The sequence below is a fragment of the Taudactylus pleione genome, unplaced genomic scaffold, assembly GCF_031769625.1.
Source record: "Taudactylus pleione unplaced genomic scaffold, aTauple2 ptg000290l, whole genome shotgun sequence".
In the NCBI taxonomy this organism is placed as follows: domain Eukaryota; kingdom Metazoa; phylum Chordata; class Amphibia; order Anura; family Myobatrachidae; genus Taudactylus; species Taudactylus pleione.
Genome location: NW_028284692.1, coordinates 8,771,823 through 8,798,290, shown reverse-complemented (window position 1 = coordinate 8,798,290; position 26,468 = coordinate 8,771,823). Strand labels below are relative to the sequence as shown.

The following is a 26,468-nucleotide window of genomic DNA, read 5'->3' as shown; positions in this document are numbered from 1 at the left end:
AGAGTACCTGTAAAAAAAATATCCATACTCACCTTCACCTATCCGAAGTTCGGGTCCTCTTCGTTACAAAGTAGGCATCCCCAGACTTGGCAAAACAAAAACACGGAAATACACGAGCCCCCGGATAATAGTACCGTCCTACAAGAACGGTACTTCCCAAATGAGAGTTCAGCAGCATCACTATGGAAACCCTACCGCTGAGCACTCATTGGCTGAGAGAATCGAGCCTTCCGCCTCTCGATAGATCGAAATCTATGTACTAATGGTGGTGAATGAAGTTAAAGAAACCTTTATAGGAATATAGGGCACCGCTAGTAGGTGAGTGCCCAAGTGATTATCCCGTCTCATTGTATACGTTTTTGTTGGATTGACTCTTAATTATTGCTCCCCTGTCTGAGACATATCGCATCCAGAAAACGGGAGAGGATGGCATATTTGTGATTGCGCCTGTGGAACGCTTACTTTTGTCTGTATATGTATCAGGAGGAGTGGTGCTTCTAAAGCTTGTACTGGGCTGCAGTCTCAGGGCGCAGGCGGTTTGGATTTTTTGTTTTATTGGCAAACCTGAATAAGGCCCAGTGGTCGCTACACACAATGTATACCATACGGATTTGAGTACAGCAGGAACAAAAGATTCTCAGTTGGAAACACCAATGTATGTGAAGCCAGCACCTGCCCTAGAGCTGCAGGCAGGAGAGGAATGTGGGAGAGTGAGATCTGCCCCAGGCCTCCAGACACAGTTATTATTGTACCATGGTGATGTCAGACTGGTCTCCTTCATCTACAGCAAGTCACAGCAGTACAATAAATACACAGAGCAGGCATGTACTGATGGAAAAGCAGCAATGGGCAACCTGTGACATGCCAAATACTGGAGAACTACAAGTTCCAGCAGGACATAATGGGACCTGTAGTCCATCAACAGCAGTTGAGCCCCGAAATATATATGTACTTTTGTGTAGCGCTGCCAGTACTAGATGCCAAGGCTAGGGGCACACTGCTTTCATGGTACAAGTGCTGGGTATGATAGTACCTAGCAATGAGATGAGGGAGACCGGACTGTCACTGTGAGCAGGTGAAATACAGTATAACATTCACTCCTACCTGTCCTGTGAACATTTTTCACTTCCCATTATCTGTTTCCACACTTACTTCTTATGGGTAAATATATTAGGCAAGCCACCACTTCTCAGTGTTTTGCTTTGAATATTATTTTTTTTAATTCTTGCTTAAACAAGTCGGGATTACAAAAGCCACCTCTTTATAAATTCGCCCCTTCAGGGCTATTATTTAAAGCCACTAGCTTGAGGGTTGGAGCTGAAAATTTAAACCGGCACTAACATTCAGTGTACAGCACACCAGGCTTTACCCTGAATATTAGTGCAGCTTTAAATCTTCAGTTCCAACCCACAGAGAAGCCACTGCGTAAATATAGCCCTTAGACTTTGCTCACTAATAACATCTTTCTTAGGTTCTTCTATTACCTGAGGATCACCCTGTTACACCTAGGCCATGATAAGTCCCATTATTCTGGTCATGCATTTCGTATAGTAACCACCACATCTGCCTCACGTAACCAAATTCCACCCACATTATACTGACATTCTGTTAGTGACCACGATCATTCTTTACATGCTGGATACACAACACAGACACTGGAATTCAATAAGCATGTTCTTCCCTTTTTTCTTTTTTATAGACCCAGAAGGTGGTCATGGTCCTAAAAGGGTTGTTTCTAGCTGGAATCTCTGCTGCTTGCCAAGGGTTCTAATCTTTCCCATCTTCTACACCAGGCTAAAGTAGGAGTTTTTTATTTTTTGTAGCTACACCAAGTCATCACATCACCATTACTACTCTAAATAAAGTCAGCATACATTATTAGTGTTGAATCTTATGGTTTTACCTGCTACATTCTGTCAATAGTAACCTTGCTGGAAGATATCGTTATCATTCCCTACCTTGCAAAATGAAACCCTCTTTTGTGGATCATTAAGCTAAAATGTAATAAGCCTTTCTTCAGACCCACAATCTGATGGGTTGAGGGAGGGGCTGAGCACCTATTTCTGCTTGGCCACGTCGCTGTCACCCCTTTTTATATATTTTTCGCAACCAAGTATAAATTTTCTATCAATGTCACAATGTTACGGGACTTATTATATCAGAACTCTACTGGTCATTTTTTAAATCAGCAACATGCATGGACACAAATGGTAACATCTACCAAAACTAGCTATATACTTTCTCTACAAACACTGCATGACAGATGCTACAAATACATCTTGTAAAATACACGATAGACCCTTGGGGATCCAAGCTTCATAGGGTATTTTTTCATATTGTCATTCTTCAGATTTATCATTCAATTGTATTTCTTGTAGACTGTGGGTAGTTCTTTTTCCTGAACAATAAGTTGTTATATGATTTTGTTTACAAGCATCTGTCTATATTTTTATTTTCCTTTATTTAGGTGGTCGCAGCCACCTCTCGGCAGCTGAACCGTCACAATCCCCCCCCCCCACAAACACAACCACTTTCTCCTCCTTTTCCTCTTGTTGCCCAGCGCCTAGGGTTACTTCTTTTTTATTGTTATACCTATTTTCATGTTCCTTTATAGTATAAATGCACATAGACATAGACTTCAATACATCTTGTTTCAGTGTATGTTTGTGATTTTATATATTATAATTTTCCATGTTGTACAGAGCTGCGAATAATGTCACTTGTGTAAATACAGAATATTCATACTGATGTGTACTTCCTAGTACAGTATAAATATATAACATAATATTAGTTATAAAATGAAAGCACAACCTACATAGACTGTAAAGCATTTTGTCTTTTCAGAAGCTATGTAATTTGTAACAGCTAGCCAGCAGATAATGGCTGTATGTTCTGACATCAGCATTGCTCCTTCATCTCTATGTAATATATGCAGGTGATATTATATTATTATTCACGGTGCCCTCTCTGTAGCATTTTCCTGGGATCCGAGTCTGGCTTCCAGGGTGAGACTAATGCTGCGCAGGGAGCTCTGGTACTGGGGATACTCCTGCTGGATCTGGTGAATGATGGTACTGACTGTGTGTATGCGAGCTTCTTGTTTCTGTTGTTCTGCTTCCAATGCTTGTGGATTGCTGAAAACTGCAGTGTATTTTCCGTCTTTTGCAGCTTGCAAATGCTTCAAACGAGTCTGAAAGGCCACAATCTGCGACAGATTCTAATAATATAGAGAAGGGGAATTGGCAGTGAAGTTTTAGCAGAAAAACGACAAAATCAATGTGAAATGAATGGCTTAAGTACTTTAAAAAAGATGTAATAGCACAGTCAGTTTTATGTTTTACAGTTTTAAAAGATAAAGACCAGCTTAAATTACCTGCCGCTTCTTTTCTTGTAGTTGTTCAATGTCAGTCTCCATGGAGCTGGTGTCCAGTTTCAGGCTGGAGAGGTTATGCTGTTTCTCTGCAATGGCCTCACTGAGTGACCTCTGATCAGCTTCAAGGTCAGAGAGGGTGTTGTTGTATTCTTCAGTGTTCTATTCAGTATAGAACAAGCCATAGTTATAACTGGCCACTTCATTCCACTGTACAACATAATGCCCCTCAATATGTCAATGGAATCATTTCATCTGAATTTATCTCCACATTATTTAGAATGATAGGGAACTGCGATATTGGTTACTAAGCCAATGTGAAACAATTCAAATTGAATTATACAGTATATCAGATACTCCAAATCGTTTGTTTCCAAATTAGTTTCCATATGAATCATAGAATACTTGCTTATGTGCAATAACATATGAATGGCTACTTTTTTTTTTTTTTAAAGCAGGCGAGTACCCCTGTTGTGTTAATTCTTTTACAAGAATAACATTACAGCCAAAAGGCTGGTGCAAGTATTGACGTGCGACCGATGGTTCATCTAAAGAAGTACCGGGCGGCATGCACTTTCTTAAAGTGCTGCAAGTGGGTGTCTCAGTATTTTACTGATAGAGCCATACTAGATGCTATTCTCAGTCTCCTTTCTATGCATGTCTATCTGTGTCAGTGTGTGTCTGGATCTCATGTTTGTTTGAGGCATGGGAGAGGTTTGAGGGCCTTGCATGTTTCATTACTATGTCACACAATATCTGATAGCATCCTTGTATATGGCTATGGCTACAGCTATTCACAAGGCTAAACTCTCTATTCAGAGAGCTTGCTTGGATACGCAGGCAGATCAGTGTAAACCTTCCAACACTGCAACGCACTGAGAACAATGGTGATTAAGTGGTCTCCGTCTTTTTCTATCTTTTGAAACTACTCAGTTACAACATTTGGGCCCTGATTCAGACCCACTCGTGAGCGGCTGTCCGCTCGCAAGTGGGTCGATGTTCTGCACTGAGCATGCGCACGACGGAGGGAGCTCCGTCGTGCGCATGCGCCAGACGCGACGAGCGAAGGAAAGTCCTTCGCTCGTTGTGTCTGATCAAAGGGGGCGTGCTGTCGATGTTGATTGACAGGATTGACAGCACGCCCCCTTTGGTGGGCGTGCCGGGGGCGTGCCTCCCTGACGTGGGCGTTCCCACGGGAACGCCTCCCGTCAGAAGCCGGCCCACTGACATCACTAGTGATGTCAGTGGGAGTGATTTTGTCTCTGATAGAGCCAAAATCACTCCGGGGCTTGCGGTTGAAAACCTCAACCGCAGGCTCCGGCTCGCAGTTTCGATGGTCGCGATGGTCACGACCATCGCGGCCATCAAACTGCACGCTCGTATAGGCTGTGGGTGGTGACCCACAGCTATACGAGCGTCCAGGAGGACGCTCCATTTTTATGGAGGGCGGCCCTCATTCAGAGCGTGCGCTCTGCTCAGAGCGTACGGCTCTGAATGAGGGCCTTGGTTTGCAAAGTATCTTGTGGAGCTGCCCCAATTTTTGCTTGATATCACTGGTGGGAGGTCCCTTAAATTATGGTGTACAATGTTTGAGCTAAATATCAATGGTTAGTATGTATATCTTATCATTCAACCTTCACTCCACTTTGGGCTAATTCCCATCATCCAAGTCTGCTAAACCGGGGGAAGAACAGGCCTGGATTAAGCATGGCATCTCTATGCTACATCAGTTATATGCTTATATTATACATAAGACTGTCTCTGATTTGCAGTCTGAGTTCTGGATACATAAGTGACATTTTTTTAATACTTACAGCTCTGGCATTCACATAGAGATACTGGTTGAGTGTAATATTTGGAGCATAATGAAATGCCAGCAGGCTAAATCCCTAATACATATTGTAGGACTATGAAGGAGTTAACTCGTACATCAGGCAAAAAGGGAAGCAGATGTTGGAGGACTATATGTCCGGCAATGGCTTTATACAATAAACTTGCACAAATCTACATTTTACATAGAAAATGATACATCCTCAGCCCATGGATTTGGGATTACAGTGCTTCTTGATTCCAAACTCTAGGCTGACTTTAATGTAATGAAAACCCTTTAAATTTGCACCTAGGAAGCTTCTTGTTCTGGCCTGAAAACCTATTGCCCAGTGTTAGAGGACTCCTGATACACAAACCCTTGATAACTAGAAAGCCATGAAATCAAATAGAACAACTGGATAATGATCGCAGCACAGTGGTTGGATGCATTTGTACCTAAATCATTCATCTGTAACCTTATTTGCATGGGTGTAACTGCCATAGGTACAAGGGGTGCAGTGCTATGGGGCCCAGAGCTGAGGGCGGCCATCTTCCTTGTCACAGTTACATGTGTTATATACATTTTTCACCATTGTGTGGTGAATCGCTTGCAAATCACGCATGCATCGGGCATGTTTTGGTCGGAAGCGACCAGCGATGCACGTGCCCGCTGATCGCTTCCGACATCGCCCGTACATGCTGGTCAACCTGACAATCTCGTCAGGTTCAGCACTGGGGTTGAGGGATGTGCCGGGACTGAACGTTCAGTCTAGGCACATCACTAGCTATACAAACGAGAGCACGACTGCAATGTTGTAATCCTGCTCTCATTTGTATATCTACAAGTGGATACCCGCCATTACACACTTTTACTATGGGGCCTTCAAATAGCTAGTTACAACCCTGCTTATTTGCTAACTATACTGGAAGTAAAATGGTCAGTTACACATGCATAGAAGAAGCATTCTCATTATATGAGCAGCAAGCTTAAAGCTATTACGTTACCTTCTGGATTTCTTTTATTTTCTTCAATAGTTCTTGCAGTTTCCCCCGAAAATCGCTCGCTGTTGGGTGCTTTTTGTCCTTCTCATTCTGATTCTTTCCCCGCATCACAATCGTCTCTCGCCGAGCAATCACTGCTTCCATATCACAGACCATTTTCTCTTGATGTTTCATAAGCTGTGTATGTCGAACCTATAGACAAGTATAAAGTTCAGATATATCTAAAATCTTCACATGAGATGTGTTACTAAAATGTACCATCATTTATAGACTCAGGATCTCATTCAAAGTTAAAAGTAAAATGTGACAGGACAAAAATAAAATAAAATAAAAAAAAAAAAATCGCATTTTTTCTACATATGTAAAGTTTGTCACAAAATGCAAGATGCAACCAACTCTTCATAGGTAGCAAACCAGCCTCTCTCCCCATGAAGGTAACAGGAGCAGATGTGGCAGGAATACAATAGGAGCAAAAGCACAGTACACAATTCATACACATTACAGTAAATGGCGGGAAAGTGTAGATAAAAAAAATACTACCAAGTCGCTTGGAGCCTCTTGAATGAAACTCATACAAGAAGCAAATGTAAGATGTTAACTTTTTTAATGTCCACGCTAATAAATATATCAGCAGCCTTCTCTTTCCCAAACAGAGTTAGAAACATGCTTTATATTTTACGTGTTCAGTACACTAATCCTAGTATAAGGCTGCAGCTCTAGAAGTTTCACCACATTATACATAATTGGAAGTGTCTTAGATGCATCAGGCGAATCAGTGACGGCCAGCGGTTATCACCACCATCATCTCACACCTTACACCAGGGTTCAAGTAGCCGCAAGTCATGTTCTTTCAAACAGGCACATTTGCGTTAGGTGGCCACCGTAGCCACATTTTACGCACACATGCCTTTATTTTACTTTGGCCTTGTCTACACACCCCATACAACCCCCATCCTGGCCCCCTTGTCAATAGGAGGCATAAGTGCAACTTGCCTAGTAAAAAGATGCACATCCCAAAAAAACAGAATATGTGTTGCAGACAAAAAAAAGCGTCAGCTTGCGTTTACATGTGACTCTGAAATGAGGCCCAGTGTGAGAAAGCACACAGAGATTCCGCTTACTTGCATGCGATGGATCTCTGCTTTCATTGCACTGATCTCTCCTTGGCCAGTCTCTGAGTCCACCGCGTTCCGCATCTCCTTTGCCAGCTGAATCTTTTTTTCCCAAAGCATGACTTGATGCCTGTTGGTAGAAATGAATGGATCTTTTATATGAAGTGCTCCTAAAATCCATAATAACTAGAAATGCACAGTTTGTGATGGCGTTAGATGGTAACAGCTTTCTGTTCAGTGTACAACCAAACATATTAACACTGAACGGCTTAGCACAATCGGTCTACATACTTAGTTTAACTGTTACATAATTTATCATACACAAGAAAATAAACAAATACAGGATGCTTTTGCATGTAGTAAACAAATACTGGACAGCTTTGTTTTTACACTGAAATTTAGATTCAGGCCAGGACACGACCCTTCTTAACTATCTCTGGAAATTGTAATTCTGCCCCTCCTGCAGTGCGACATAGTTTTACCAAAGTGCAAATTGCTCCCTTATTTGCTTTGCTCCTAACTCTGAATCAGACCCGAAGTTGGTAATAACTTAATAGTTTGTACCACAGCATAAGGTAGATATAATGTAATATATATTTTCCCTGCATGCAACAAATAATACAAAATGCAATTGCACCCCTTTCATTGGTATGTTCCAGGAGCAATTTGCTCCTTTTTCCTCCTTTTTTTTATTTGCTCCTATAGCACTGAGTGCTAACCACTCCAACCTGGCTGATGCAGGACAGAACTATTATCATTCAGGGTATGGACAGGAATGATAATTGTTTAATGCTGAAAATGGCAGAAAAACAGTCAGGATTATTTGACGTCAATATCAATCAGGTTTGATTATCCAGACCGACGTTCTACCTCTTTCATTTGATCATGCAGTGTATGGCCAGCATAACTCTGAATCAGGCCCTTAATCAATAAAGGGCAGAACTAATTTACAACATTACATACCATTTTGTAATCTAGGTGTAAGTTATTGCCATTTGTAGAGAGCGGATACATTCACGGGTGCAAGGTTACTAAGATTAATGAAGTAACAAAAATCATAAATTAACAGAGCAGTTAGACATCTTATGATAAATTGACAGAAATACTACAAATGGTGTTAGCTAAGCAAAAGTATATCACTTTGACAAATGACTTGGGCACAACTTGAAACAGTATTAAATGTTATAAACAACAAATAAATAAATAACAATACAGCAATGTTGTGCATTTAGGATATATTTTTAATTGGCTTACAAGTAACGTTTTACCAGAGATCCTATCTAGATGTTTGCATCCTTCAATTTCAACATAGTTGAAGAACCTTATTTTATTGAGAACTATGCTGAGTTTCAGTGCTGACATTTATTTGAATAGTGGTTTTTGCGTAAACTGCTGTCTATGGGGGTGATTCAGTTTTGGACGGAATAACAAAGCTGCACGCAGGTAGCTTTGCAATACCGTCCTTGCTAATATGCAAATGCAGCAGGTGGTATATGACACCCCCTGCTACATTTGTGATCCTGGCACTGTGATCAAGGTGGAGGGCGCCGGGCCGCCAGCCAGCTGAGTAAGCAGAGGTTTACTCAGACTGGACGGCTTGCGAGGCCAGGAAACTGCATCCGTGGTCTTGCCACTCCTGGAAAATGGGTCCGCACGCCCTTTTTTCCAGGAACGCCTGTCAATCAGGCAGAGACATAGAAGGGTCTGTGTGCGATCACGCAGGACCTGTTCTGTACCTTCGCAGAATGGAACCTGCGCACGTGCAGATTCCCGATAATTGGGAATCTACATTCAGCATTGCTCATACGTGTAATACTGGATCAGGCCCTATGTGACTTATGAGCCCTTGTGCACTTCTGCTTTGATCTCCACGGTGATCCCTACAGTGGCCATTAATAAGACGTTTAACAACAACAACAACAAAAAATGGCTTCCCTTATCTCCAGTGTTTTTGTTCTTACATATCTTGTACTATCTGCATTTATGGTATGGTTGTGAACATTACCTGCAGCCTTTGCACTTAGCAACATGAATTGTACTGTAGGTGATATATTATAAACTTACCCAAAATACAGTAAAGTCAGTATATAGGCTAAACTGTACTTCATATTCACTGGACAAGCAGAAAAAACATTTTTATTTATATACAATTAGAACATCTTCCTCTGGGAATAATAGACATGTTTTGATTATATACAACAAACAACATTATTGTGTCACCAAGTGGCGCTGGATATACAAATTAAAAAACACAAAGCAAGGAGTGTAAATATAGTACTTAATCCTTATCATGGGTGGAAAATCCTGGCGTACATCACTTTGTATGTAGAATTCTCAGGGTCTCCAAGAGTTTTCCATATGGTACATAAAATAAATGTAAATACAGGAAAAACTTTCTTAATGGTCTAATGTAATATTCCTGCTAACGTCTATATGAAACAGAATGGCGTAGTTTTTGTCAGATGGGCAGATGTATTAAATGCATACCCCAACTCACATTCAAATATGTGGTTATAATCCCAAAGAGGTTTCTTTGTTCCTCCCACCCAATTAATGGAACGAGGCCAGAGTACAGCACAGAGCAACTACCTCCACCGGTCTCGTTCCAGGCTTCCTATCCTCTCTCTCTATATCAAACATCGGGCTGTAGTGCCGCACCTCTCTTCGGTGACAGGATATATCACATGGGGATTAATTTCAAGAACATCCCCGGGACAACTGAAAGAAACCTTTATATGCAGATCACAGCATCTATACCACGTGAGTAGGGTACGCACCATTCTACCCTTCCTGCAAGAAGTGTGGACTTATATAAGAGACCAGTTTGGAACATTAATTGGGTGGGAGGAACAAAGAAACCTCTTTGGGAATATAACCACATATTTGAATGTGAGTTGGGGTACGCATTTAATACATCTGCCCATCTGACAAAAACTACGCCATTCTCTTTCATATAGACGTTTGCAGGAATATTACCATTAGACCATTAAGACAGTTTTTTCCTGTATTTATATTTATTTCATGTACCATATGGAAAACTCTTGGAGACCATGAGAATTCTACATACAAAGTGATGTACGCCAGGATTTTCCACCCATGATAAGGATTAAGTACTATATTTACACTCCTTGCTTTGTGTTTTTTAATTTGTTTATCCAGCGCCACTTGGTGACACAATAATGTTGTTTGTTGTATTGCATCTATTGGAGCTGGGTGAGTCTCCATTTTTGTGTTAGACCAGGGGCAGCAGGTTTTGCGCACCATACTTTTTAGTTATTTTTCTACAATACATGTTTTGATTATGTTTCTTGTGCTTGTATTTAGTTTGATGTGTACGTATGAGCACTAGCTACTCACTCTGTCTCCACTAGGCTGTGCAATAGTCTTTCCTTCTCCTCTTGTAGGTTTCCCAGATTCTCCTGCATTTCAATTGACTCTCTCTCTGCCTCCTGCAAAACAGAAGTGAAACGTTCACTTCTAGGCCCAGCAAGTTCAGCTGGGCGACATGATGCTTCTCCTGGCACTGACCCGCAGAGCTCGCATGAACTCGCTCTCCATCAGCTGGTTGTGCTGCTGTAACTGTTCCTTGGAGCTTGCGTTCTTGCTCAGCAGCAGGTTCAGACGCAGCATGTCATTTTTCAAGTTTCTCATGTGATTTTCAATATCCTTCTGCTCATTCTTCTCCTGTTCAATATCATCTGTCAAGGAACATTAGTGTTGATGGTGACACTGTTAAGCAGCACCACAAAAGATTTCATAGGAAGTGAGAAAAGTGACAATTTATTAACATCTTTGTTTAAAAAAGTAATTCTAGTACTGTTGCAATCTAAGTAAAATTAGCATAATTTACCAAAACGTATTTTTCCAGTAACTTACTCTCTGTACGAATTTTCCTCTGCTGCAATATAGTGAGTTCTTTCTTCAACATCTCCACTGAAGCATCCTGCTCTTCCCTCTGATTGGTCATCCTGACCATCTCTGTCTGCAGACGGAGCCAATACTGCTGCACTGACACAATGTCCGAATTGCATTCCTCTATTTGCTTGGTCAGTGCAGTGATCTGGATCTCCAGAGGTCCCAGCTCTTTACCCTTGGAACAGAAACATTGAAGCATAATAAGTTAAAATATGATCTGTAAGGGATATTTATTGTGGCAATGATGAGTTGCCAGCCATTACACATACAGTATAGTTACAGATGATTAGATTGTACTATGGTGTACAATGAAAGTCCTAATTTGGAAACTTCAGAGAGTGAAGCGAAAAAGACCTATAGAAGTAAACTACAATGAAATTATATAAGCAGATATTGTAAATAAAATGACAACATTATATATGCAGTAAATGATTCATATCATACTTAGGCATACCCCAATCTGTGCAAGAGTTGACTCTATCTGCTTGCTGTATAAATTAATGTTGGATTGCTTCCTCTCAATAACTATGGTGCGCTTGGCAATTTCACTCTGGCTGCGGGAGATCAGCTCATTTGTGTCCTGAATCTTATTCTCTAGATCAGCCAGGTTCCTCTGTAGAGTTTGGATATGCGATGAGCTGTGGTTAATCTCCAGCTGTACCTGAGCTGTCTCATTCTCCATCTTAGAATACTCTAGCTCCTGTAAGAATAAGGCAGACAGATTATACAGTTTATTCAGCCTGGTATATATCTAAACCATCAGCCCAAGAAGTCATGTTTAAATTGAAAGCATATTGGCAGAAAGCAGTGTTAATTTTAGTACGACTTTGTATAAAATGCTTTCTGTGACTTCATTACAGGTATTTCTAGGAATACATCAATGTACATAGAACATCCCATTACTAACTTCGTTACTGGAAGATAGTTACTCAGAATGATGCCTGTCTTTCCCCATATAATACTGATGTAACATAGAGGTAGACTTATGTACTAAAGCACAGGTTCTCAAACTCGGTCCTCAGGACCCCAAACAGTGCATGTTTTCCAGGTCTCATCACAGAACCACAAGTGAGATAACTATCTCCACCTGTGGATCTTTTAAAATGTGTCAGTGAGTAATGAATACACCTGTGCACCTGCTGGATGGCTTGGAAAACGTGAACTGTGTGGGGTCCTGAGGACCGAGTTTGAGAACCACTGTACTAAAGTATAAATACATCACTTACACCAGCTACATCACTTCACTTGTTGCTAATGTTCAACAACATAGTTTAGTTGGTGAACAAACTCACATACCAGTTCTAGCTTTCTTCTATGTAGTTTATTTGTCAGATGGGAGGAATATTTAGCTGCTTTGCCAGATGTCAACTTCTCCTGAAGCTTTTCCATGATCTGAGTTTCCAGAGCTCCCTTTATTTGGGATTCCTTTTCGATCTGCTTCCGTAGTGTGGCCAGCTTACTCCAGTGCCCAGCACGTTCCTGATCAGATAAGACATGTTGGATATTGAATAGTGGATTAATCCTGAATTAACAGATTACATTATAAGGAATACTTTATCATTGGAAATTAGTTATAGTTATGGAAGTGGATTGCATTTGCAAATAAAACAAAAAAAAGTAATTTAAATTGATACCTTTAGTGGCTGTGTATAGTGAAAATGACAGCAAGCTGTGAGATGCAAGGGTTGTGTTATTGCAGAACATTTTTATTTATTTTTTTAATCTTTTTATTTTAAACACACTACATACAAACAATATAAATTTGCCCAAAAAAGATAGCAGAATATGGGTATCAAAAATAGGAAATATAACACAATAACAGAAGTATAACATTCTGTTTTTCCATCTTATTACAAATAGTGTAATTTTATAATTTTTACTAATCTTCAAAAATTCCATATATATAAAACAATATATCAAAAACAACTGTTATATTAAATACAACTTTAAGAGAGGAGAAAGGGAGGGTAAAAGGGGGAGAAAAAAAAAGAAAAGCAGAAGATGGTGTTTTGCTGCTGATATCCACTGTGACATAAATATCAATGGGGTGCTCCTGGCAGTGAGGAGCTGTGATAGGTGAACCAAGGGCTCCATACCTGTTGGTATGTAGGTACTGTGTTGTTAAGCAGGGAAGTAATATATTCCATAGAAGAAATATACCATAACCTGTTCATTAAAACTGTTTTGTTAGGAGGGTGAGGAGATTTCCAATGTTTGGCTATCAAAAGTTTAGACGCATTGCATATATGCCAATCAATTTATTTTCAGGCTTTGACGCCAAACTCAGAGGCTCTTGGAGAAGTATTACAAGCGGATCCATGGGTACAACAAGGGAGATCATTTCTGACATTAAGGTTATCTTCATAGACCAAAACTGATGGATCACGGGGCAATCCCACCAAATGTGGAGAAAAAAAACTTCCATACCGCAATTACACCAACATCTATTGGAGGAGTTTGGATACATGTGATATAGTTTGTCAGGTATTAAGTACCAGCGGGTGTAGACTTTGAAGGATGTTTCCCTGGTGCTTACACTAATAGAGGCTTTTGATATTTGCAGTCATATACGGGCCCATCCCTCGTCATCTAGTTGTATCCCAAAATCACGTTCCCAAGCCAATTCAAATTTTTCTTTGGGAGGTTGTTCGGCGGCCAAAAACATGGTATAACAGAGAGATCACACCTTTACGCACCACCGAATACAGACATTGGCGTTCAAACTGGGTGGGTTGACGAAGAGCTCTAGATTGACATTGAGTCCGTATAAAATGGGTAATCTGGAGATAAGGGTAGTGAAGGTTGGAAGGGAGGTGATATCTTTCTTGAAGATTTGCAAAGCTGGGTGGAGTGAACTCTCCAGAGAAATGCGAAAAAAGTGTTATACCTGATGAGAGCCATGGCGCAGCCCAGTTGGTCGAGAAACCTGGAGGAAATAGAGGATGTTTCCATATAGGAGTTAAAGGAGATGGAAATTATGTGAGTGAAGAACGACGATTAATTGTATTCCATGTCGCCAGAGTAAATTGGATGGAAGGGTGAGAGTAGGCCGAGGCTGGTCTGTGAATCTGTGGAAGCCAGGGAAAAAAGGCTACTCCTAAATCCAGGGAGGATGTGTTTTCTATATCAACCCATTTTTTTTGTGCCTGGGAAAGTGTGCCAGGAAATTATATGGCTCAATTGGGTGGCGTAATAATAATTCTGTATTAGTGGAAGACCTAAACCACCATTTCCCTGTTGGTTTGGACAAAGTTAAACGGCTCAATCGTGGTTTTTTACCTCCCCAAATAAATCTCCCAAACAACTTTTGCAACGACTGTATTACATGCATAGGGACACGAATGAGTGCGTTCATTTTGACTGCATTTATTTTACTTATCCAGGAAATATACAATACTTTCCAAGTCGATATGTCTCTCTGCAGTGCCTGAATCAGGGGGGGAGTAGTTTGCGCGGTACAACTGGGTGTACTGTTTGGTGATATAGATGCCTAAGTAGTTTCACCGGGCGCTATTGAAATTCTATAAGTGGACTCCAAGCTAACCCTTATGTGACGTGGGATATGCAAAGCGAGTGCTTCAGATTTTGATTCATTAACCTTGTATCCCGAGATCTCACCGAATTGGTGCAAATCCAGGAACAAGGAAGGGAGAGATACAGTTGGATTGGACAATGTGAAAAGCACATCATCGGCAAACAATGATATTTTGTATTGTTGGGATCCCAAACTTACTCCAGTGATATTAGAATTTGCTCTAATGTGTGCCGCTAATGGCTCTATATATAGAGCAAAAAGCTAGGGTCTAGCAGCCCTGTCTAGTCCCATTTCCCAGGTTGAACACATCTGAGCAAATACCGTTAGTTGTAACCAATGAAAGCGGATTCTGATTAGAAAGCTGCAGAACATTTTATTTTATGATATATATATAGGATGCAAATGGCATAGTAAGTGTAGTTACAATGACTTAGGGGGTTATTCATGAAAGCTTTGAGATAAAGTACCAACCAAACTGCTCTTAACTGTCACTTTACAGGCTGTGTTGAAAAATGACAGTTAGGAGCTGATTAATTGGTACTTTATATTTCACAACTTTATCACTCTCCAAGCTTTCATGAATACCCCCCTTAATATGGTATTTGGGATTTTGGAGTGGTTCTTATTTACATGACAAAGCAACATTTCTCCTGTTCAAACATCCAAGTAGTGTACTGGCTAAAAGTCTCAATACCTGTACTACATTACAGCTAATAAATTATGATCTGAACTATATTAAAGATAACTAAATAACACCAACATGTGCTACAAAAATATGACATACAATGACATTTAAATGAGAAAATAAAAGGGGCCCTGGCTAAATGAGCTTACAATTCAGGCGGTATAGGGGACCACATGCCAAGGGAGGGGGGGGGAGAGATTTAGAATCTGCACTGGATCATGATAATTATTTGTATGTGTCCAAATATTAGACCAACCTATTGATATCTTGTTTCAAAGACATTTTTTATAGTGTTGGTGGAGCATCATGGAGCATATAGTACAATATACTCAAAAACGGAGGATATAGACCGCAAATGTTGGTCCATAAAAAAACAAAACTCCTTTTTGGAGCACAGTTATATGTAAATTACATATAAGAGTGCAAGAAAAAGGAGTTTTCTTTTTATGGACCAACATCTGTGGTCCATATCCTCAATTTTTTGGTGCAGGGGAACACGCCATATAGAAGGTAGAAGTAGAATTACAATGATAGACGTGGGTGGGAGACACCAGACTAAGGGAGAAGAGATTACAAAGATAAAGGATATGCTTGGTTTAAAACAGTGGTTACCAAACTTTCTTAATCACAGCACCTTTTTCATTTTTTCAGGACACCCCAAGGCCAAAAATGTCTTATTGAGATAATCAGCACGATATATTAGATTAAGTAAATTGTGTTTACCGGTCATCCTTAGTGTCTGTTTAGTGGTTGTGGACATGGTTGTGCTTCTGTTTGTCCGCGTATTACATGTTTGCAAGCCACCATTACTGGTATTGCCTATGCCATTGACCATAAATCATTTGATTTGGGACTAGATCACCCCCTGTAACATTCCTACAGGTGACCTGAAGCACCCCAGGGTGCCACGGCATCCGTTCTGGGAACCACTGGTTTAAGAGATGTGTCTTCAGGGAGCACATGATTGTTAAAGTTGAGGAGTGTATGTTAGGGTGAGGTAGAAAGTCATCTAGATGTGGAAATGAATGGAAAAGGTGACATTAGAAGGTTACTACAGGAGCACAGAGGGCAACTAGTAGAGTGTTTATGGGTAAGGCCCTGAATATAGGTGTGACAGAAATTATGTAGGATTTAATAGGCAACGTTCAACATTATTAATTTTGTTCTGACGGCTATCTGTAGCCAATGTAAGGACCAGGCTCGTAACAGGGTGGTGCGACCTGTGTCATGGCACAGGAAACCGCAGGGCAGGGGGCACCGTTTGGGCCTGTCCATTTTCCTGTTTATTATAATAGGGGAGGGGGGGGGCGCCAATGTTCTCTCTGGCACAGGGCACCAAAAAATCTAGTTACGGCTCTGGTAAGGACTGACAATGAGAAACGAGATGAGGAATGGCGAGATGTGAAAATGAGGATTGCACCAACATTCAGGATTGATTGCTCTAGTTATAGTACAGAAACAGGGAGGCAGAAAGTAGGAAGTTGCAACAATCAGACAGGGAATTCAAGGGACTTCGTTTAGGAGCTTGGTGACATCTTGTGGAAGTGTGTTACTTCTGGAAACAGCATGACTGGAGGTTGGCTGGTATAAAGGAGAGTGAGGAGCCAAAGGTAACTCGGACATTGAAAAAAGAACAGCGCTGCCAGTGATATATTTCAGGAGCAGGTTTGGAAGATGATGGAAAAACCGTATCAGTTCTAATCTATCTATGCTCAGATTTAGGTGTATTTAAGAATTCAGAGCAGATAGTTAGAAGACATTTGGAGATCATTTGCGACCAACTTGCCTACAGAAACTGGGAACGCTGGCCTCTGATCACTTCAGTGTTCCCAGTGATACAGTGCGCAAGTCAAGACTTCACCCTCGCACTGCATCACTGGGAACGTGTGAGGAGCCTGCGCGCCTGCTGTATCCAGTTTCATCCAGTCAGTGGCAGCGGGAGCGATGCCCAGCATGAACTTCAGTCAGGTAAGTTCTGCACGGGGGTATGGGGGCTACTACTAGGGATGCACTGCATAAGTGGCACTACTACAAGGGGTACTGCATACGGGGCACTAGTACAGGGGGCATTACATATAAGGGGCACTACTACAGTGGACATTGTATAAGGGGCAGTACTGTATGCATTGCGTATCAGGGGAAGTACTGTATGTCGTAACGTGAATACTTTACACTACTATGTAGTGTAATGTGAATAAGATTGTGCTGCGGTGTGGCGCATTTTAAATTGGGAATATTATGTATCATTTTGGCAGGCAAGCCCCTACGCCCCTTGCTGCGAGGTCACGTCACGTTTACATGCCAAGCCCGCTTTTTCAGACTCGGTAGATCATGAAAGGTTTTTAACTTTAAAATTAGATCACAGAGTCCAAAAGTATGGCCACCCCTGATGTAAGGGACGTAATGACTTCTCTCCACAGCTCCTCATGGCTACAATCCAGTTGTAGTCAGAACAGTAGGATTTTATAAAGAAACTAATTGAGAATGCACTTACTGTAGTGACCCTGCTTAATGCTTGCTCGGTCTCCTCTAATGTACGCATGTATGTGCTGAACTCTACTCTCAGAGCTTCCTGTCTAGCTTGACACTGAGTAATCAGCTTCTTGACCATGGCTGAGTCGCTCTCAGCACGGTTAATCATAAAAGCGAGTTTCTCATTCTTTTCCTCTTCCTTGGTAACAGACTTCTTGTAGCCTTCTATTTCTGTGTCCATAGATTGAAGCTCTTGCTGCGCCAAACTGAAAAAGCAAAATTACAAATGTTACTATTTATTTTTTCATTGTCCACAAGTGTTTCAACCTTGGTTTTGCTCTCCATGAAGGGGCTTAGCTTGTGACTAAAAGGTGATTCATAGACAATGTAAAATGAATATTAGTTATAAGGGGCCAAAATGTACATCTACAAAGGTGTACAGTGATAGCTGAGGCCCCGCCCCCTCATAGCAGCTGAGGCCCCGCCCTCTCATAGCTTTCATTGGCTGCCTGACTGACACAGTCTCTCTTCTACCCTGCCAGCACTGTTTGTTTTGATGCACAGGCCTGAAAGGTAAATGGAGAGATTATCTAATACCCTAAAGTAATCAATAGATAGGACATTTATCCTAAAAGAAAAAAATTACATTTAGGGTTGTCTTATGAAAAATAGATACATCCACTAAAAATAGACTTGTTCTCTTAGACCTAATTGGACACAAATACAGTGTATGGGTCAAAAAAACCTCTACATGTAACTAATAGTGCAATGCTAATTAGCCAGATTTTTCAGCTATGACTAAACATGTATATGTAAATGTATATTGAAATTCAACTGAGATTCTGGGCCTCATTCAGAGGCGGTCGGAGGATGCAAGCAGTCGCTCAGAAACTGGGCGGCCACTTGCATCCTGACCGCCCGCCTCTGTTGCGGTCATTAGGCTGTGGGTTAACATCCACAGCTCTAACGACCGCTCGGGTGATGGTCGCGATGCCATCGGGGCTTACGACGAGACCCTAGGGTAGGGTCTCACTTGTCGTAAGCCCCGGAGAGCTTCTGGCTCTGTCTGAGCCGGAAGCTCTCCAATGACATCACTAGTGATGTCAGTGGGGCCTCCCCCAAACGGCAGGCGTTCCCATAGGAATACCTCCGTTGGGCTGCCACCCCCCCGGTCCGCCTTCCAAACGGGGCGAGCTGTCAATCAACATCGACAGCTCGCCCCCTTTGGAAAGAGACCCGCTACGACCAGCGCTGTTGGTCGTAGCGGGTCTCACGCATGCGCACGAGGAAGCCGGCTCCCTCGTGCGCATGCGCACTGGCAAAACATCGAGGCGGCCGTGCGGTCGTAGACCGTACGGCCGCCTCTGAATAAGCTCCTCAGTCTCTTGCTGGTCTGCTTTAAGTAATCTGTGAGCATTGGTAGGAAGATTCAATATGTTACACTCAAGGTATTGTTAAACCTGTTACCCAATAATGGACTTCCAGTGGCGGAGCCAAGGTGCGCAGGAGAGTCTGAAGCTGGTTTACAAGAAGTCTTAACAAGAACAATAGATATGAAGAAAGCATGGTCAGAGAAGCCAGGTCCAGTACATAACATGTCAGTCTGGATTACATAGAAATTGCAGTAGCACAGAAGAATAATTACAGGTATATTGCAGGAAATGTGGAATTGAAATTCAGAAGCAGCAATGACAGGGCACAAGTGATGGTATAGCAAAAACACAGGAGGCAGGAGTAGGTAGTCAGAGGTTACTGGATGCAGGTTTGGAGTGGCCCACAGGGGTACAGGGGAAATCCCTGGTGGGCCCCACAGCCTGTGGGTCCACACTTCCTCCTCTAGGTTTCAGGTTCTAGACCTCAAATTATAGATTGTCACTCTATTAGAGAGTCAGTTACCTGCTGGAGCAGGACCACTGATCAGCATGGTTCCCTTCTATAGAAACTACAAGAAAATGTGCCTAATGGTTAGCCAAGCATCTGTGATGGATGACCGCACCCCCTCTGGTGGAAGACCACTCCCCTTAAGCATAGGCCCCTATCACTGCATTTCCCCAGTGGGCCCTTCATGTCCCAGTCCGACACTGACTGGATGCAAGAAATTCAGAAACCAAAACACAAGGTATTGCTTACCTAGCCAAGCACTGAATGAGAGTTTGAGACTTCCCATAACAGGGCCAGAGCATTTGCCGATATCTGATGACAGCGCTGTAGGGAATTTGGCGCCATCGTATGTCAGCTGTGGCCCAGACCTGGAGGAGGTGAGTGCTGTGCCGGCACTGGTGAGCCAAGGTGGCATATTGCCGAAAATCAAAGCAGTGGGCAAGTCATTGGAAATGACTATCCTGGACTTTGTGCGGCATGGCCGCTGAGAATTTATCAGCACTGTTTGTGACTCAGTAATCCTGTCACTACAGTACGTTCCACTTTTGTATCCTGATCACTGGTCTAAATATTACATTGACTATGCTTGGTAGATTTTCCCTTTTTAAGACAAAAAATCCCTGTGAGCCATTTTGTTTCCTGTCTTTAATAAGGATAATCTGTGGCAGCCATCTTTACCAGACTATGGTGAGTAATTCCCTTAGTCCAAAATTCATGTCAATTTATTGATTAAATTCTCCCTTACTGACTTCCACTACATTTAATTATTCTGATGCCTACAAGCCTGTCACCATCACTACATCTAATTATCTGATTGCGTGAGCTTATTGGGACCTCACCACAACCTTACCTGCCGTGACCGTTAAACATTAAAGTGGACATCACCTTTACTTTAGAAAAAGTAATCACAAATTAACCCCGGTGCCTGGTGGGGACCTGTAATGAATGTAGCTCAGAGGATGTAGCTGCCAATTTGCAGAATAGGAGATTGCCTGTCTCCAATACAAAAGAGACTAAAACAGGGATATGCTGCAAAGGCGCTTATAGCATCATGATCGCTCTATCAGACCGAAAGCAGTATAAAATAGATATTTATTATACACATAAATAGAAATAATTGCTCCCGGGAGTAAGTAAATAATATCACATAACAATCATTAAAATCAATAAATAAGAGCTGAATAACTGGTAGTGGCTGATAACAGAAAAAAAGTAAAATGAGATTCGAATGTAGGTAATTTGTGAGACTGGATATTAAGTGAAAGTCACAAAATGGAAATTAAATGTCCAGTGTTGTTTTAAAGTAAAAGGTGAATGTGAATATATCTTCCACGGCCGTATAGATAACCCGCAGATGAGCTGAAGTTATAAGCCTTAGTGGGAATAAAGATAGTTTATGGGACAATACGTAGAAGGCCCTGGTTATTAACTGCAATACAGTCCTCTGTGTCAGACTCCAGTCTGAATGTGCAGCGTGGTGTGTCCAGCGGCTGCTGAGCGCGGTGTAGTTGCCGGGCTGTGAATAGAGGACCACGGGAGCCAACTCCAGATGGTCGTATTCAGCTGACCGCCAGTCTCCCATGTGAGTCTTGGGCCTCCGTAAGCAGGGTCTCCGTGAAGGTGCGTACACTTGCTCCAGCAAGCTGACTAAACAACGCTCTGATGTGTAACGGGTGGCAAGTGGATGCTCCGGAATAGATGGCACCTGTAACTTCGACGCGTTTCCCCGTGGTACACGGCTTTATCAAGAAGCAGGTGTACCTTTACTTTACCATTAAGGTTAGAGCTCAGTTGCAAATATACATACCTGAGAGCCTCCTGTACAGCAGCATAGGCTTCATCCCGTCTGGTCATCCCAATTAGGCTGCTATTCCACTGCTGTAGCAGCTGCTTCTTTTCAAGACCAATTGTTTCGATTTCCATGTTGGCCTGTAATTAAAGTGAACTTTGTTTATCTTGTTTATTCGTTTATTATTTGTTGTTATAATATTAATGACAGTAATTATTCCAGGTAGGAAGTATTAATGCCTACCTCTGACACTGCTTCTCGGGCAGCTTTTGTGTCTTCTCTCTGAGCAGAAATTTGGGATTCATACAAAGCAATCTGCTCCCGCAGCCGGTCAGCTTCTCGTGTCAGTCGATCCACAAACATATCCTAAGAGTGAAGCAACATAATATCATGAAGATGTGTCTGTCTCCAAGTAACAAACACAAAGAAAAAACTTTTGACATGAATTACATACAAAAACTTTAAAAAGAAGATCTATCCTATCACATCATTATTTATGGGAACAACAACATTATGCCTGTAGTCTCTCAACATTATGTTCTTATGGTTTAAGGCAGCTCCTGGGCTATCATAATAATAATAATAATAATAATGTTTATGTCTAAGAATACTGACAATTCCCAGTACTAACTCCTGATTCATTGTTAGAAATACTGGAAGGAATAATGATGGCTTACAGGGATGTGTACTCCTTCCAGATCAAAATGTACATGTATTGTTAATAAATTCCTAATGAATAAGATGGGTTACACATAGATAGATATTAAAAAGATAAATATCTTGAACATACTACTTGTACATTGCAGATCATCATACCTGCTTCTTTTTTTCCACCTCCGCCTGAATCTTCTCAGCTTCAGCCTTTTGAACAGCACGTTTCATCACCGAGATGTCTGAGCGCACACCGCGGTTCATATTCTCCATATAGAACAAGCGCAATGCCAAGTTCTCAACCTCTGTTTGCATAGAGGTCACTGAAATAAAGGAAAGTGGTGGTTTCACTGGAGGTCAATAGAGTCACATGCAGAGTAATAGGGCTGATTCTGAGTCACATGCAAAGTGGCTGTACAGTAGTTGAGGGGAGCAGCGGAAGCCTGATTCTATAGTGGGTGGAAAGCCGTGCCGCCTATTCATTTTACACAAACCGCTAAAACTAAATCATTAGCATCCGCTCTAGTGCCAGCCCCATGCTAGGTGCAAGAGATCTATCAGGAATAGGCTTCCCTTCCCCATACACAGGACTCGCGCAGAGCTTTACATACATGCTCACAACACTCCCACAAGTCAGGGCGGTTCCGTGCGCTGCATTGTTGCTGCCAAGTTGCCACCCCAAAATGCCCAATTTCACGGAAAGACAGGTTTGGCCATGTTCTGTGCGGCTCGAAATAGGACACACATATGCAAAAATAGGTAAATTTGCATGCATGCAAGACCTCACCGTTTGCATCAGTGCACAGAGAACCGTCTGGCTCAGCATCCGCCACTAAGTCTCTATAAGATGCAACTTACAAAGAGAAATCCTTCCGGCAACACTAACCAATAAATTGTGTATATTAATGAGAAAGAACAATGTTTCCACCTTGGCCAAGAAAGCATTGACATATTATAATACTGTATATAAATCCTGTGTTATAAAATATAAACCTATAAAATAAATCACAGAGGATTTCAGTGACAATATAAAGGCTGGATGTTCCCCTCTGTACCAGAGAGGTGAGTGCATATAAATGTAATTTAATGGCATGTTGGGCATATATGCTTGGTAGGAACTTGCAGAGATTGACGCCGGGCTGCAAATTTAAATGTTTTCATCAAGATCCCCATGCTACATACATCCAAATTTGCAGTATACTAATGTTACCGCTGATAACAAAAGTTTAGTTCCAAGTTACTCTAGTGCAGGAATGTGTCTACTGATGTACCCAGTTGCAGGATGAGATTAATTCAGGTCATTTATTGAACAATTCATTTTCTTCAAGAATAGCTCTCATCCTCTGGGGCATATTCAATTCCTAGTAATGTGGCTGCCGGACATCACTGCAATGCTCGGGTGCACATTACCATTTAGTAAGGTAGGCAATCGTTCCTTTTCCTGCGCACCCCTATGGGTTGTAAATGACTGACCATATTGGCCATAAAGTGCCTTCTTTCGACTGTTCCCTATGCTTTTACTGAAACGCATTTAGTGACTTCCCGTTGCATGTTTGCAGAAAAGCACATTTCAATGAAAAAAACACAATTCATTGAGATAAGAAAATTCAAACACATAAGTGACACATACAGTATAATAAAGAGTCTTGGTGGTATACAGGAGCGTTTCTAGAGAGGAGGGGGCCCGTGTACAGTCTCCGATACGGGACACCTCCTCTCTGTTCGGCGGCCGGCAGCGCACTGAGCTGTGCACGGCCAGTGCCGGAGTTATAGACTCGGGGCACTAGAGTGAGCCCATAGTCTATAGAGTATGCGTTGGTCACCGGGAAAATGGCAGCAGCGGCCATTCTCCCTGTACTGCACATGCGCAAACGGCGGGAAAATGGCAGCAGAGGCATATTTTCCGGGAGTTTTTACAGCGTTGGACCCCCGCACCGATGTGGGACTCTGGAGACGTAAGTAATACTATGGGTGCAGGGTGTGCGGTGCGGGGCCCCTGCACACATTATAGATACGCCCCTTTCTTGAAGGAGCTTACACTATCTAGTGCCAGCTCTCAGCACCAGATCTTTCCTTCATACTTTGTTGCGAGTTCTCATTTAAGCTAGGTACACACTAGACCACAGGTTCTCAAACTCTGTCCTCAGGATCCCAAACAATGCATGTTTTCCATGTCTCCGCACAAAATCACAAGTGAAATAATTATCTCCACCTGTTGATATTTTAAAATATGTCAGTGAGTAATGAATACACCTGTGCACATGCTGGGTGACCTGGAAAACATGAACTGTGTGGGGTCCTGAGGACCGAGTTTGAGAACCACTGCACTAGATGACTTGCAAACGATGTCAGCGATTCCCTTGAACTCCTGGACAAACGATAGATTGTACAGTGTGTATGCACTAGAACAAACGACCAAACGATATATCTTGCATAATGTAACCATATGGCCTGATCAACCGGTAGTGTGTAGAGATTAGGGTAATCATTAACAAGATTCTACCTGCATATAGAGAAGATCTGAAGGTGCGACGGACAATACAACGGGAGCGCGAATGGTGCGTACATACTTGACGATTTGACATTCCGATGACGTTCAAAATATCTTCTAGTGAGTTGGGGCCTTTAGCTTGCCTGGTGATGGGTAATAGGGCTAAACAGATCTCTGTTATTTGCCGTGATCTATGGCAGCTGAACTGTGTTAATATGCAGTCAGTGTTGGCCATCATGTCTCTCTTGCACCACACACCCAACTAGAAACAATATTCCTATACATTTCAGGCCCTACTTGATCCTAAGCTTTTTATTTCAAATTCATGATCGCTTAATTCTTATTCCAATAATGTTTACTTCCCTTATTGTATGAGCCCCTGCCATCTCTGTTGGATGGCTATTCTACCATTTACAGCTCAAGAAACTTCTCTGGTTTTAGTGCATGTCTTCCTGCTGTAATACGTTACTTCCTCTACATTGTTAAAATATTTGATACTAGCTGGGATACCCGGCGTTGCCCGAGTTGAAGACTGGACCCTGAAGTACACCTGCAACCTTCATTTATTTACATTGTCCTTGCCTATAACCTGGATAACTATGCACATTAGGAGTAAATGACAGTGCAGACAGGTGTATTCTCATACTGTTTGGAATGGGATATATCAGGAGCAGACTGACTTACAGCACAGAAATCAGTATAATTTCTAAAATCACTGAGTATCAGAAATCACTGCAGAACAGATGGGGTGATTCAACTACAGACGGATATGCTATCACAGCTGCTAATATGTTACCTGCGACATCTGTAATATGGTAATGCAGCAGGAGGTGTCACACCTCCTGCATGCGTTACTGATCTGAGCTGCGTCCAAGGATGTAGCATCGGATCATCTGCGATCCCTTCGGCCGGCTGAGTGACCATGGGGTTACGCAAGCCGGCCGCCACAGATTAGTAAAAAAAGGCCAGGTAATCTCTATCAGCCGACATGCCTCCATTTTGGGAAACTGAGTTCGTCGCCACCACTCCCCATCTAGAAATGGCAACAGACAATGACAATCACTGACAGTCTGCTGCTGGACCGTGTGTTGTATCGCAGACCCATACTACACATGCGCAATAATTGGGAATCTGCGTGACCCTTATCACTGCTCCGCAACTGATCCACCCCTCTGCAGCACAACATTGAAGAACATGTCTAGCAGGGCTACCATTAGGGGGGAAATGGCGGGACTGGAGTCCTGTTCCTGGACAGAATGGGGCCTGTCCGCAGTGGCACTGTGTGGCTGCGATCAATCTCCCCTGCTGTTTGTAATCTCTGTATGCTAAGCCACAGGTTATTAAACTTTGTCCTTAGGACCCCAAACAGTGCATGTTTTCCAGATCTCCTCACAGAATCACAAGTGAATTTATTAGCTCCACCTATGGATCTTTTAAAATGTGTGAGTTATGAATAAACCTGTGCACCTGCTAGGTGACCTGGAAAACGTGAACTGTTTGGGGTCCGGAGGACTGAGTTTGTGAACCACTGTGCTAAGTTTTGCGAGAATCAAAGATTGTGGATTGATTATGCTGTCTGCCACAGTCTGAATGTATCGAGTGCTGAGCTGCTCATGAGACTGCCAGAGTTTGACAGTGTGTGTATGAGCCAGCCCCTGAGCCCCAGAACCTGTGTAATGTAAGAGTGTCCCAGTTTTATGGGATAGTGTGACAATGTGTGGCCCTGATGAAGTTCAAACCTAGGCAAAAACCTAAT

The 26,468-nt window shown here is 42.1% G+C and overlaps 1 protein-coding gene across 2 annotated transcripts in view; it reads right to left on the bottom strand.

Annotated features, from left to right (window-relative positions):
* Positions 1-2,662: 2,662 nt before the first annotated feature.
* Positions 2,663-26,468, bottom strand: part of CCDC40 (coiled-coil domain 40 molecular ruler complex subunit) — a 38,694-nt gene continuing 14,888 nt past the window's right edge. For both annotated transcript variants that reach the window (XM_088482718.1, XM_088482719.1), the window contains exons 7-19: positions 22,387-22,544; positions 21,814-21,936; positions 21,589-21,710; positions 17,923-18,166; positions 12,505-12,687; positions 11,663-11,908; positions 11,170-11,383; positions 10,822-10,991; positions 10,651-10,742; positions 7,303-7,423; positions 6,185-6,373; positions 3,374-3,532; positions 2,663-3,217 (exon numbers count right to left, since the gene is read on the bottom strand). In XM_088482718.1, the coding sequence (XP_088338844.1) occupies positions 2,954-3,217; positions 3,374-3,532; positions 6,185-6,373; positions 7,303-7,423; positions 10,651-10,742; positions 10,822-10,991; positions 11,170-11,383; positions 11,663-11,908; positions 12,505-12,687; positions 17,923-18,166; positions 21,589-21,710; positions 21,814-21,936; positions 22,387-22,544 (2,285 nt within the window). In that variant the 3' untranslated portion in view covers positions 2,663-2,953. The remainder of the gene's footprint in view (positions 3,218-3,373; positions 3,533-6,184; positions 6,374-7,302; positions 7,424-10,650; positions 10,743-10,821; positions 10,992-11,169; positions 11,384-11,662; positions 11,909-12,504; positions 12,688-17,922; positions 18,167-21,588; positions 21,711-21,813; positions 21,937-22,386; positions 22,545-26,468) is intronic.